This window comes from Trachurus japonicus, chromosome 21 (assembly GCF_045865225.1).
Source record: "Trachurus japonicus isolate A0001 chromosome 21, Traja_1.0".
NCBI classification, from domain to species: domain Eukaryota; kingdom Metazoa; phylum Chordata; class Actinopteri; order Carangiformes; family Carangidae; genus Trachurus; species Trachurus japonicus.
The window spans coordinates 29,087,832-29,101,296 of record NC_140927.1 but is presented as its reverse complement, the minus strand read 5'-3'; the positions used below and the strand labels follow the sequence as shown (position 1 = coordinate 29,101,296).

Sequence of the window (13,465 nt, the reverse complement as noted above, 5' to 3'; positions counted from 1 at the left end):
AAAGGACTGAAGGTCTTCACTGAACAGTTGATGACATTATATTTTGCATAAATCTGAACAAACAAAAAAACTTGACCTGTTGTTGTGTGTTGTTTGTTGTTTACCTGTGGTTGTTTACCTGTTGTTGTTGTTGTTGTTGTTGTTGTTGTGCTAGGTGGCTAAGAAGATGGGCTTCCCTGCTGCTCTGATCAACGAGGCGGCCGAGAACATGATCAAACTCTACAACGTCTTCATCAAGTACGACGCCTCCATGCTGGAGATCAACCCCATGGTGGAGGACGCGTCTGGCATCGGTACACACACACACACACACACACACACACACACACACACACACACACACACACACACACACATGAACTCTTTATCATGTAAATTTAAATATTTGTCGTCTATAATCAACAGTTTTATCTATGTGTTTTATCTTTTATGTATTGTTCTTTATTTTATGTATTGTTCTTTATGTATTATTTTTTATGTATTATTTTATTGCCATGTAAAGCACTTTGGGTACCGTCTGGCTACTGTAAAGTGCTATACAAATAAATGTTGATTGATTGATTGATTGATTTTATACTCGGAGCTGTTACCATGGCATCAAGGCTCAGTTTCCTGTTTTGTTTCTATCTCTGTTTTGGGGGAAAAATGAAAGTTATATTCATAAAGAAGAAAGAAAGTTAAAACTTAAAAATTATTTAAAATTAAACCTTAAACTGTTTAAGATCGAAACTCAATGATCTCGTTCATGTTTCTGATGATGAACCTCTCCTCTGTCTCCATGGCAACAGTGATGTGCATGGACGCCAAGATCAACTTTGACTCCAACGCTGAGTATCGTCAGAAGAAGGTGTTCGAGCTGCAGGACTGGACCCAGGAGGATCCCAGGGACCGGCAGGCGGCGCGGGCCGACCTCAACTACATCGGCCTGGACGGGACCATCGGCTGCCTGGGTACGTGCACGCTCGGTCTACGACGTGCACGCTCGCAGCATCGGCGCGGCATTGTTTTTAAGTTTCTGCCAGATCTGTTGAAACGTCCTCCTGACTTCTGACCAATGACGTCTTCTCTTCTCTTCTCTTCTCTTCTCTTCTCTTCTCTTGTCTTCTCTCTTTATCTCTTCTCTTGTCTTCTCTTCCCTTCCCTTCCCTTCCCTTCCCTTCCCTTCTCTTCTCTTCTCTTCTCTTCTCTTCTCTCCTCTCCTCTCCTCTCCTCTCCTCTCCTCTCCTCTCCTCTCCTCTCCTCTCCTCTCCTCTCCTCTCCTCTCCCCTCCCCTCCCCTCCCCTCCCCTCCCTCCTCTCCTCTCCTCTCCTCTCCTCTCCTCTCCTCTCCTCTCCTCTCCTCTCCTCTCCTCTCCTCTCCTCTCCTCTCCCCTCACCTCCCCTCCTCTCCTCTCCAGTCAACGGTGCCGGTCTCGCCATGGCGACCATGGACATCATTAAGCTGCACGGCGGCACTCCGGCCAACTTCCTGGATGTGGGAGGCGGAGCCACAGCTCACCAGGTGACGGAGGCGTTCAAGCTCATCACCTCGGACAGGAAGGTAAGAAGAAGAACTCGGCATCTCCGTGGAGACGAAGGTTTGGTTCGGTGTCACGGCGACGCCTGATGTCTGGTGTGGTGTCGTCCCTCAGGTTCAGGCCATCCTGGTCAACATCTTCGGAGGCATCATGAGGTGTGATGTCATCGCCCAGGGCATCATCATGGCCGTCCTCGACCTGGACCTGAAGATCCCCATCGTAGTGAGGTTACAAGGTAAAGAAGGAGGAAAGAGGAGGAGGAAGAGGAGGAGAGGATGAAAGAGAGAAAAAAGAGAGAAGAGAAGCAGGTGAAAAAGAATGAGTAGGAGAAAAGGGAAGGAAGAAGGATGATGAAGATGAAAAAGAAGGAAGAGAGAATGAAGATGGAGAGGGACAAGACAAGAGATAGAAAAAACTGAGAAAAGGATGGTGAGAAGGAGAGGAGGAGAGGATGACAGAGAAGGAGAAGAGGGAGGAGGAGGACAAGGAGAAGAGATGCAGGTGAAAAAGAATGAGTAGGAGAAAGGGGAAGGAAGAAGAATGAAGATGAAAAAGAAGGAAGAGAGGATGAAGATGGAGAGGGACAAGACAAGAGATAGAAAAAACAGAGAAAAGGATGGTGAGGAAGAGGAGGAGAGGATGACAGAGAAGGAGGAGGAGGACAAGGAGAAGAGAAGAAGGTTAAGAAGAATGAGGAGGAGAAAAGTGAAGGAAGAAGGATGATGAAGATGAAAAAAAAAGGAAGAGAGAATGAAGATGGAGAGGGACAAGACAAGAGATAGAAAAAACAGAGAAAAGGATGGTGAAGAAGAGGAGAGGATGACAGAGAGAAAGGAGAAGAGAAGAGAAGCAGGTGAAGAAGAATGAGGAGGAGAAAAAAGGAAGGAAGAAGAATGAAGATGAAAAAGAAGGAAGAGAGGATGAAGATTGGAGAGGGACAAGACAAGAGATAGAAAAAACAGAGAAAAGGATGGTGAGGAGGAGAGGATGACAGAGAAGAAGGAGGAAGAGGAGGAGGACAAGGAGAAGAGAAGAAGGTGAAGAAGAATGAGGAGGAGAAAAAGGAAGGAAGAAGGATGATGAAGATGAAAAAGAAGGAAGAGAGGATGAAGATGGAGAGGGGCAAGAGAGAGAAGAGACAGAGGAAAGGGTGGCAAGAAGAAAGGATGAGAAAAAGATAAAAGAAGAAAAGGAGAAGACAGGAAAAGGAGGAGAAGAATAAGTAGGATATGGAGGATGACATGAAGATGAAAGTAGGATGAGAATAAAATGAAAAAGAAAAAGACGAAGACGATGAAGAGAAAAATCTCATGGATCACTGTTTCCTGTTTCTACCTGTTGTTATGACGATCACCTGCTTCTGCTTTCTATTGATCTGAAGTCCTGGTAGAAATTCCTCCGTCTGTTTTTTTCCCTCATCTTTTATTCATTAATCCGTCGCCCTGGGAGACGACTCACGAGTGTAAACAGAGCTGACACTTCTCCGTCTCCTCAGGACTCAGAGTTAAACACGTTAAACATTTCTACTTTTTATTCCGAGCTGTTCTTTACACATTTCATTATCATTTAAAATGCTGATTTTATTATAATGTAATCCTTGTCGACGTCTGGACGTCTTTTTACTACAGACACCATGATGTTGTTAAAACAGTTTGTTAAAAAGTTTTTCTCTAACGTGCTGCATAAAGAGTTGTGGATTTGATATGATGAGACAGAGGTGGATGATCAGCTGAGATCAATAATCAATAATGTTGATGATGAGGCTTAAACTTTATTGTTTTGTCTCCAGGGACGAGAGTGGACGACGCTAAAGCTCTGATCGCTGCCAGTCCACTGAAGATCCTGGCCTGTGACGACCTGGACGAAGCTGCCAAAATGGTAAAAACACACACACACACACACACACACACACACACACACACACACACACACACACACACACACACTGAACACACATGATGAAGTGTTGAACTAAAATAATACAAAGAATCAAACAAGTAGAGAAAGTTCACAGTCATTTAAAGAAGCTGTTAGGGCCAGAATCAGTTATTATCAGACTCTACTTTACCATACTCTATCCTACTCTACTCTACTGTATTCTGCTGTACTCTACTCTCATCTACTCTACCATACTCTATTCTACTTTACCATACTCTGCTTTACCCTGCTCCACTCTACCATACTCTACTGTACTCTATTTTACTTTACCATACTCTACTGTACTGTACTCTATCATACTCTACTCTCATCTATTCTACTCCACCATACTCTACTTTAGTCTAATTTATTCAATCAATCAATCAATCAATCAATCAATCAATCAATCAATCAATCAATCAATCAATCAATCAATCAATCAATCAATCAATCAATGTCTTTATTTGTCCCCAAGGGGGCGATTAATTTTGCAACAACCATACTCTATTTTACTTTACCATACTCTACTCTACCATACTCTACTCTGCTCTACTCTACTTTATTCCACTTTACCATACTCTACTGTACTCTACCCTGCTCTACTCTACCATACTCTACTCTGCCATACTATACTCTACCATACTATATTCTACCATACTATACTCTACTGCCTCATCCCACTGCTCTACTCTAAGGAATCTAATAACTAATATCATCAGAAAATAAAACAAATTCACAAAATGAATACAAAAGAATAAAAAACAGAGAAATCTACAAACAAACTAGTAAAGGTTAAAGGTCAAAACATTAACAGGTTAAGTTAACTCTCTCTGTCTTCTCTGTGTCTCTCGTCCTCAGGTTGTAAAGCTTTCTGAAATCGTGTCTCTGGCTAAAGAAGCTCAGGTGGACATCACCTTCCAGCTGCCCATCTAAGAAACCTGGACAGAAAGAAACCTTCCACCTCCATGACCTCCTCACACCTACACCTCCTCCCCCTCTCCCTCTCCCCTTCTAAAGCACTTCCTCCCCCTCCCCCTCCCCCACCAGACACACACCCACACACAGCGGCCCCCCACCACCACTCCTCCCTCCTCCTCCTCCTCCTCAGAGCTGACAGCGAGATGAACCTCATGTAGTTTTTGTGGCGATGACTCTGTGGCGTGACGGCGTCTGTTCAGGTTCCTCTGTTCCTCTAACTCATGTTGCACTTCAGTCGATACGCACAAACTTCCTCCTCCTCCTCCTCTTCCTCCTCCTCTTCCTCTTCCTCTTCCTCTTCCTCCTCCTCCTCCTCTTCCACTCACCGCTCTGTTTACTCGGTACTCTTTGGGATGATCTCCACTGTGTTGCTGTTACATGAGGACGAGGCTGCTGCGGAGCCGACAGGTGTGTGTGTGTGTGTGTGTGTTATCGTCTGTGAGCAGAGTGCGACCTCGGAGATTAAAGGACGAACTCGTTCAATTTGTGTTCCATCAAACAAACGACGCGACTTCACAGCTTCAGGAATCGGCCTCGATTATTTTTCCGCAGCGTTTATGTAACGACAGTGTTATTGTAGCTGTTCGAGTGCGTTGGTCCTGCTCCTGTGGCTGATCCGGGGTCTGCTGACTCTAGATCAGTTATTTACAGGTGAGATGGTGCAGATTCACTTCGGTTCTGTTTGTTTTTTGTTTTTTTAAGTGAATTTTACTTTGACTCAACTGTAATCAGTCCTCGCTGGAACTACTTTCTGCTCCCTCAGGGGAAACTGGTAGTTCTGCAGTGGAGGTGGGAGACTCAGACCCAAACTGTCTGCAGCCAAAAGGTTGATGAGAGGCAAAGATCTGAGCTGTTAATTTACATTTAACCTTCAAACTGTACGAAAACAAGAAGCATTTCAGATCTGAGAAGTAGCAGGAGGAGGAGGAAGAAGAAGAGATGTTTGAAAAATAAAATATCAAACAATAACTTGAAAATAGTTGCAGAATGAATTTCTTGTTGCTGCTTTAGTTTAGTTTGTTGTTGTTTTTGCATCTTCAGCTTTACTTCCTCCCCACTGTCCAGCACTGACTCATGGGAACTCTGACTTGACTTGACTTGACGGTGTAGCTGAATCGACGGCATCGAACCTGCGCTGGTTTTGAGTGTGTGTGTGTGTGTGTGTGTGTGTGTGTGTGTGTGTGTGTGTCTGAGGTTCAGCTTCAGCTTCGCTCCTGCAGACCTTTGTGCGATGCCTGTGGACTCTGTGTGGCGTACTGATCGATCGATCGATCCTGGACTTCCTGTTCTGTGGTGAAGCTCCTGTTTGAGTTTGATTCATCTCAGCTAATTTATTTTACTTTATTTTATTTTAAATTCCAGTCCTGACGTGAATAATTCAGCGTTTGTGCTGAAGAACATGAACTCTTCCAGGGAGCAGCAGCCCTGAGGGAGGAACAGGGTTGACTGGACGCTAAATCGGTCGACTCCCATCCTCCTCCTCCTCCTCCTCCTCCTCCTTCTCCTCCTTCCTGCTGATCGCTAGTGAACCACAGCAGCGTGCGACGGTGCAGATGTGCACCACTGTCCTGCTGAAGTGGAGCGTGTTTGATTGGGTTTAGCCGAAGGCGGCGGACCGAGTGTCTGGAGCCACAGATAGAGCTCAGATTGTCTCGAGGCGGCCATGACGGTTCCTCGTCCTCCTCCTTCTTCTACTTCTTCCTTCTTGAAAAGTTACAAGAAATGGAGTGAAACACTGGAGACGAGTGTTTCTATGAATATTTATTTTAGCGGGAAGAAGCGCCTCGTTCAGCCTCGTCCGTCACGCCACAGAGCGGTCGCCACGTTCCCTCGGCTGTTTGTTTCTGAGTGACATCCCAGTGGAGGCGGGGCCGCGTCCTCTCAGCAGAACGGTAAAATGACTGTAGTTGTTTCTTTTCCCCTCCTCCTTCCTCCTGCTCCTCGTCCTCTTCCTCCTCTTCCTCTTCTTCTTCCTCCAGCGCTCCGAACACAAGCCGACATTGTGAGTTGTATGTCATTTATTATATCTTGTAAATAACCAAACTGATGTTCTCGCTCTGTAAAATATTTATGCTCCTCCGGGAGCACGAGAAAAGACGAAAAAAATAAATAGAGAGAACACCAACCGTTCTGTGGTCTGTCGTTATTGTCCTCAGTGACATCATCCATCCATCCATCCATCCATCCATCCATCCATCCATCCATCCATCCAAGCGGAGTTCAGACTTATTGTCCTTGTCACCTTTTCAAAATGTAAACAATGAAAGCATCTTCGCAGTTCTCATGCTAAGCTAAGTTAAAAGTTGTTATTCTATGCTAAGCTATTTTTTTAAATGCTAAAATATACAGAAAGCGAGATTTGCACTGCACAGGAAGAGCAGTGAACTGAGACACTGGGAGCTTCCACTACAAACAAGCTTAAAATATAGACTTATTTAATTTTTTTCGGAACAATTTCTCATGTCGGGGCTTCAATACAAGAGGGACATTACAGACGAGCAGTATGGAGGTATTTGGATGTTTTTTGGTGTGTCTTTGTGGACGAAGAAAGTTCATATCCATTCACAACCATTATATGGACAAATACTGCTGCACGGACCCCCCCGTAACTCAGAGAAGGCACGGAGGACTGAGGGTGAGTAGATAATGAGTGAAATTTGAATTTTGGGTGAACTATCCCTTTAAGCTAAAAGTCATTACCTAATTGAAAGGTAATTCATTATGCTAAGTGAATCTAAGAGTTTTTATACTACGATAAGATAAAAGTCATTATGCTAAGCTAAGCTAACTGCGTCAGGTGCAGGAGGCCAGAGGAGCCAGACGACAGGTGAGCTCCTACCTGTTGCTGTGAAACGGCTGAGATCACCTGACGACCTCAACTGGATTAGGATCTGTGCTGTAATGTCACTACAACATACACACACTGAGCTTTGAAGTCTTGTCTTCAGCCTCTTGTTCTGCAGCTTTGATCGTGTGTGTGAAAACTGGATAATTGTTAAATTGTACTGGAGACATTTCAACACACACACACACACACACACACACACTCGTCCACAGATGAAAAGGCCACAGAAACAGAAAACGCTGTCGTGATAAATGAACCTCTGGTGTTTGAACAAAGGTCTCGGCTGAAGCGGCGGCTGCAGGACGACTTTATTATTCTGTTACATTTCAATGAAAATATGACACTTGATGACGCATTTTTCACTCTTTAAGTTGTTTTTGTTGTTGTTATGGCCGATGGAGCAGAGAGTCTCAGCTTGAACTAAACTGAATCAGTAACCATGTTTCGATCTGCACATTTTTATTCATAATATCAAATTAAAATGCCTAATGGAAACAATAACATTCAATTAAATGTCAAGAATATCTGTACCGGCATGTGGTGCCGTGGACATTGTCGTCTGTGGCGTTTGAACGCACCTCAAAAAAATCACTGCATGGCTCTTCGTTTTACCATTTATTTTCCAAGCAGGCAAATTATAGCAAAAATGATGAGTTCACAATGATAACAAAATCCAAAAGGCAACGAAAGATCAATCCAGTTAACGAAAAATGTGATTTAAAGGTCGTAAAACAACTATCAAGAGTGTGGTCAAAAACTGTGGATTACCACCGACACCCGCCTGTCCGACATTGTTCTTCTTCTCCCCGCCCCCCAGTGACGTGTATATAAATAATGTGACATAATAAGTTCCTAAGAAACACAAGCTACCAAGTTAAATTATATAAACGTAACTGATGTGTGTGCAACAAATAAAGAGAATAAATTGTGTGACTTACAGACTTTAAATGGCTACAACATTTCCGGCCCCTAATTATTGTCTAACAATTAATTACAAATTAAGCAAGTGTAGCCATAACAGAAATCAATACTATTATACACTCTGTACTGTATTTAACTAGCACAGTAAACCAGCTAATCGTTACATTCCATAAGTAATGTTCAACAAAGTCCCCTTTTTCTTTGTGTGTACAATAAACTATAATCTTCTTCTTCGTCGGCAGGAATAACCTAAAAGGAAAGAGATGCATGCATAACATGCATTGTGTGCAAAGTTATGTATATTATGAGGAAATGTATTGCAAATGGCAGGTGTAGTGGATGTATGCTTTATGGAGTGTGTAGTCAGTATATGTGTAAAGCCAGAGTTCCATTCTCTGGCAGCAGGAACCGTGGCTATGGCTCTTCTAGCAGAAGACACAGCTTGGTGATGGGCCGTTCCAGCTCTGATGTTTGAGTCTTGAGACGAACACGCCGAACGTATCCCTTGGAATCCGCCATGGTCTCTGTGATCCGTCCCAACTGCCATGAATTCCTGGGTGCAGAGTCATCCATAACAAGCACCAAGTCTCCAACTGCAAAGCTCTTTTTTATTCTGCTCCACTTCTGCCGTGCTTGCATCAACGGGAGATATTCTCTCACCCACCTTTTCCAAAATAAGCTTGCGATATATTGCACCTGTCTCCAGCGCCTGCGGGTGTAAAGATCTTCCTTTTGGAATAATCCAGGTGGCAGCAGTGGCTTTGCTTTCAGCTGTAGGAGATGGTTTGGTGTAAGAGCCTCCAAGTCATTTGGGTCATCTGTGGATGGTGTAATGGGGCGGTCATTCAAAATGGCCTCTATCTCACACAGAACAGTGTTTAGGGCTTCGTCGTCCAGCACTTGCTGTCTCACCACCGTGCACAGAATCCGCTTGATGTGCTGAATTAGTCGTTCCCACACTCCTCCATGATGAGCTCCGTGTGGGGGGTTGAAGCACCATTCAATTCCATCGTGCACAAGAGTTTTATGAAACTTATCTTGTTTGAGCTCTTTAATAGCTTGCTTTAGCTCCCGGTTGGCACTAACAAAGTTTGTTCCGTTGTCTGACCTTAATCTCCGGACTTGACCTCTACGGCACACAAACCTCCTGATGGCATTTATACATGAGTCGGTGTCCAGAGTGTGTGCCACTTCTAGGTGAACTGCACGAGAGGTTAAGCATGTAAATATGACACCATATCTCTTTACAGTGTGCCGGCCCCTCTTTACCTCTATTGGGCCAAAGTAATCGATGCCAACATCTGTGAATGGGGGAAGATCTGAGGTGACTCTGTCGGCAGGGAGATCTGACATTTTTTGCTCACCTGGTCGCTGTCGTTGTCGCTTGCACACTATGCAACTTCTTATGATCGCTCTGGCTGCAGAGTTGGCATGTGGTATCCAGTAGCGACGCCGAAGAGTTGACAGCATGTGGTTTCTGCCGCCGTGACCAACCATCTGATGAATGTGGCGCAGTATCAATGTTGAGATGTGGCTGGACTTGGGTAGAATTACTGGGTGTTTTGCCTCTTCAGGGAGTGCAGACCGGTGCAGCCTGCCACCAACTCTTAAAACTCCATCCACAATCTGAGGGTCAAGCTTAAACAGATGGCTTGTTTTTTTTAACATGCCTGTTTGCAGGGCTGTGAGTTCCTCTGGATAGATCTGTTTCTGCACAAAGCAGAAAATCGCCTTTTCTGCTTTATCCAGGTCACTTACAGAGAGTCTTATGATGCCTGGTTTTACCTTTTGTTTTGACCTTTGACCTTGACCCTGGGAATCAGGTGCTGTGTTCTTTTTCCGCTCTTTCTGCAGGAGGAGTAATTCTTTCAGCTTTAACATCCATGCCACAGCTCTTCTAAGGTCATTCCACTGTGAAAAGTAGTTAAGAAGCTTACTTGTCGGGCACTCCTTTTGTTCCAGTACTGCAGCACAAACATGGATTTCACCTTTTACTTCTGGATCATCATCAGGGATCTTTTCTATCTTTACTACACTGTCCCTTTCTGGCCAGTGTGTGGGTGGTTTGAACAGACACTGCGGTCCATTGGTCCATTCTTTAGAGCTGAGGAAAACATCTGCCTTTATCCCACGTGATGCAACGTCTGCCGGGTTTAGTTTGGAGCTAATGTGCCGCCATTGCTCCACCTTTGACAGTTCCTGAATGATGGAAATCCTGTTAGCCACATATGTTTTGAATCGTTTTGTTTTGCTGGCAATGTACTGAAGAACCGTCATGCTGTCCGACCAGAAGATAGACTCGTCCAATTTCATGTCCAGCTCTGTTTTCAGCATTTTATCCATGCGAACAGCCAATACTGCAGCTGCGAGCTCCAGCCTGGGTATAGTGGTTTGCTTCAGTGGTGCCACTCTAGCTTTTCCCATTACAAAGGCAACGTTCACATCTTGGTTGGTGTTTAACAGCCGGAGGTAAGACACCCATCCATATCCTGTCTCGCTGGCGTCACAAAAATGATGCAGCTGTGCTGCTGTCACTTCACCAAAATCCTTTGGAGTAAAGCACCTGTGGATGCTGAAGGTGTTCAGGAGGGCAAACTCATCCAACCATTTTTGCCACCTCTGAGCCATTTCTTGTGGGATTTGATAATCCCATCCCAGCTTTGTTATGCACAAGCCTTGCAGGATTTGCTTGGCGGGCAGGATTACAGGTGCCATAAACCCTAAAGGGTCATACATTGATCCAACAACAGACAGAATGCCACGTCTGGTCACTGCGTGGGGTCTTACCTCCATACTGAATGTGAATGCATCCTGCTGCACGTTCCACTGAGCTCCAAGTGCTCTTTCCATAGGGAGCTGGTCTCTGTCAAGGTCAAGTGTTTTTACATCTTTAGCTCTCCGCTCTTCGGGAATTCCTGCCAGGACTGAGCGATGGTTGCTCACCCACTTATTGAGTTTAAATCCACCTTTGGCACACAGGGCTGTTAGATGTTGATACAGAGATATTGCCTGCTCCACTGTATTGACCGACTTGAGACAATCATCCACATAGAAATTCTGACGAACTGTGTTTATTACCTCAGTTGGGAAGTCATGTTGGTTGTCGTCAGCTGTTTTCAGCAAGGCGAATGAAGCGCAGCTGGGGGAAGACACCGCTCCAAAGATGTGAACCAGCATTCTGTGCTCCTGTAGCTCCTTTGTTATGTCCCCATCCGGCCACCAGAGGAAGCGCAGGAAGTTGACATCTTCTTTGGCTACTCTCACTTGATGGAACATTCCTTCAATGTCAGCCATGAAGGCTACAGGGCCCTGGCGAAAACGAAGCAGTACACCCAACAGTGTATTTGTCAAATTGGGTCCCTGCAGGAGCTCTTTATTCAGAGACGTTCCACAATAAGTTGAAGCACAATCAAACACCACACGCAAGGTTTTTTTGCGTGGGTGATAGACCCCATGATGTGGTATAAACCACACCTTTCCACTTTCATGCTCCAACTCATCTTCTGGCACAATCTCTGCATAATTCTTAACAAAGACGTCGTTCATGAACTCTTTGTACTCACCAAAGAATGTGTGGTTTCTCTTAAACTTCTTAAGAAGATGATGTGCTCTCTGCTGGGCTACAGCTTTGTTGTATGGAAGTCCCAAATTGGCTTTACGAAAGGGCAGCTTCAGGCTGTAATGTCCATTCTCCAGCACAGCAGAGCTTGAAACTATATTCATGAACTCGAGGTCCTCAACAGACATTTCCTTTTTGTCTTCATGGTGTTGCTCAACAAAGTCTTGGTTGTACTGCTGAACCAGCAGCTCCTCAATAGATATCCTATTACACTGCAAGGATCCATCATTTCCATCGTCGCTGAGTGGTCCATTAATGACCCATCCAAGTAAGGTTTTCACCGCATAAGGCCCACTGCCCTGGCCGCTTATCACCTTCCATGGTTCCATGGCTCTTGGGGCGTTGACTCCTATTAGCAGCCCAATGCCAGCATTAATGGGAGTCAAATCCACTTCCTCAAGATACGGCCATTTTTTAATATCCTCCACTTTGGGAATGTTTTCTTTGGCAACTGGAATGGATTTGTGTGTATAGACATCTGGCAATTTAATGAATGTATCACCTTTAATAGCAGCAACTTCCAATCCGCATATTTTGTGGCTTGTAACTGGTTTGGTTTGCCCCATGGTTTTGAGCAAAATTACCTGTTTCTTTCCATCTGTGTTTAACTGATGCATCAGGGCTTCTGTGCAGAACGTGGCTGAGCTCCCTCCATCCAGAAATGCGTATGTTTGCACCACTTTGGTTCCTTTTTCCAACTTAACTTTTACTGGTACTATTGCAAGTGCACACTTTTTTGTGCCGGCCCCCATAACCTCATTATTTAGCGAAACCAAAGCACTAGACATTGATGCCTGTGAAAGGTGAGTGTTATCTGTTATCCTTTGGGTTTCCCTTGGGCTTATGTGCAAAATGGTGGGGTGCATTTTGTTGCATATATGGCATGACATGCGTTTTTTACAGACCTTGCTGATGTGTCCCTTTTCCAGACATCCAAAGCATAATCCATTTGCTCTCAGAAACTCCACCTTTTCCATGTTGTGCTTCTGCTTGAGCGCTCCACATATTTCCAGTTTATGGTCTCTTCCACAAAACATGCATGCATTGCTCCTTTTTTGTTTTTGTCCCACCTCCATTTTGATTTTAGCCGGTTCAGGGATGGTAGTCACAGCAGTGGCAAAACTACTCCCCCTCATGTCTTTGTGCTGCATTTTAGGTTTGGCCCTCTTTTCCAAGGTTATGGGTATATTTGCCTCACCAAACACTGGGTCCAGTACTGCACGGGTTTTTCTTTCCATGAAGTGCAGGAGATCTTTAAAGTTTGCTCTTCTGCCCTCAGCTTCTTGAATGTCACAAACAGTCGTTCTCCAGGTGTCACGCAGCTTAAAGGGTAATTTTGACACAATTATTTTCATGTTTGAGGCATTTTCCAGTTCATCTTCGTAGTTTATTTCAGACATAGTATTGTAGCAGCTTTGTAAAAAAAGTAAATATGACCTCAAAGCGGCTCCATCTTCTGCCCTTATAGCACACCAGCTCAATGCTTTGCTCATGAATGCTGCTGAGATTTTCATTTTATTTCCAAAATGCCATTCAAGCTGCTCCATGGCTCTTGTGTACCCTCTGCTTGGTTCCATATGTAAACAGCTGCGTATCAGTTGCCTGGGCTGACCGGCTGTATACTGCTCCAGATAGTTAAGCTTGTCTTGCATGTTATCAGTTTTGCTGT

At 44.5% G+C, this 13,465-nt stretch overlaps 1 protein-coding gene across 1 annotated transcript in view; it reads left to right on the top strand.

The window, feature by feature from the left end:
• The window catches only part of sucla2 (succinate-CoA ligase ADP-forming subunit beta), a 14,371-nt gene extending 9,598 nt beyond the window's left edge, over window positions 1–4,773 (top strand). Inside the window, exons 6-11 of the mRNA XM_085764573.1 lie at window positions 155–293; window positions 789–950; window positions 1,397–1,539; window positions 1,631–1,751; window positions 3,306–3,394; window positions 4,292–4,773. Coding sequence (XP_085620699.1) covers window positions 155–293; window positions 789–950; window positions 1,397–1,539; window positions 1,631–1,751; window positions 3,306–3,394; window positions 4,292–4,366 — 729 coding nt within the window. The 3' untranslated portion in view covers window positions 4,367–4,773. The remainder of the gene's footprint in view (window positions 1–154; window positions 294–788; window positions 951–1,396; window positions 1,540–1,630; window positions 1,752–3,305; window positions 3,395–4,291) is intronic.
• The last annotated feature ends 8,692 nt before the right edge of the window (window positions 4,774–13,465 follow it).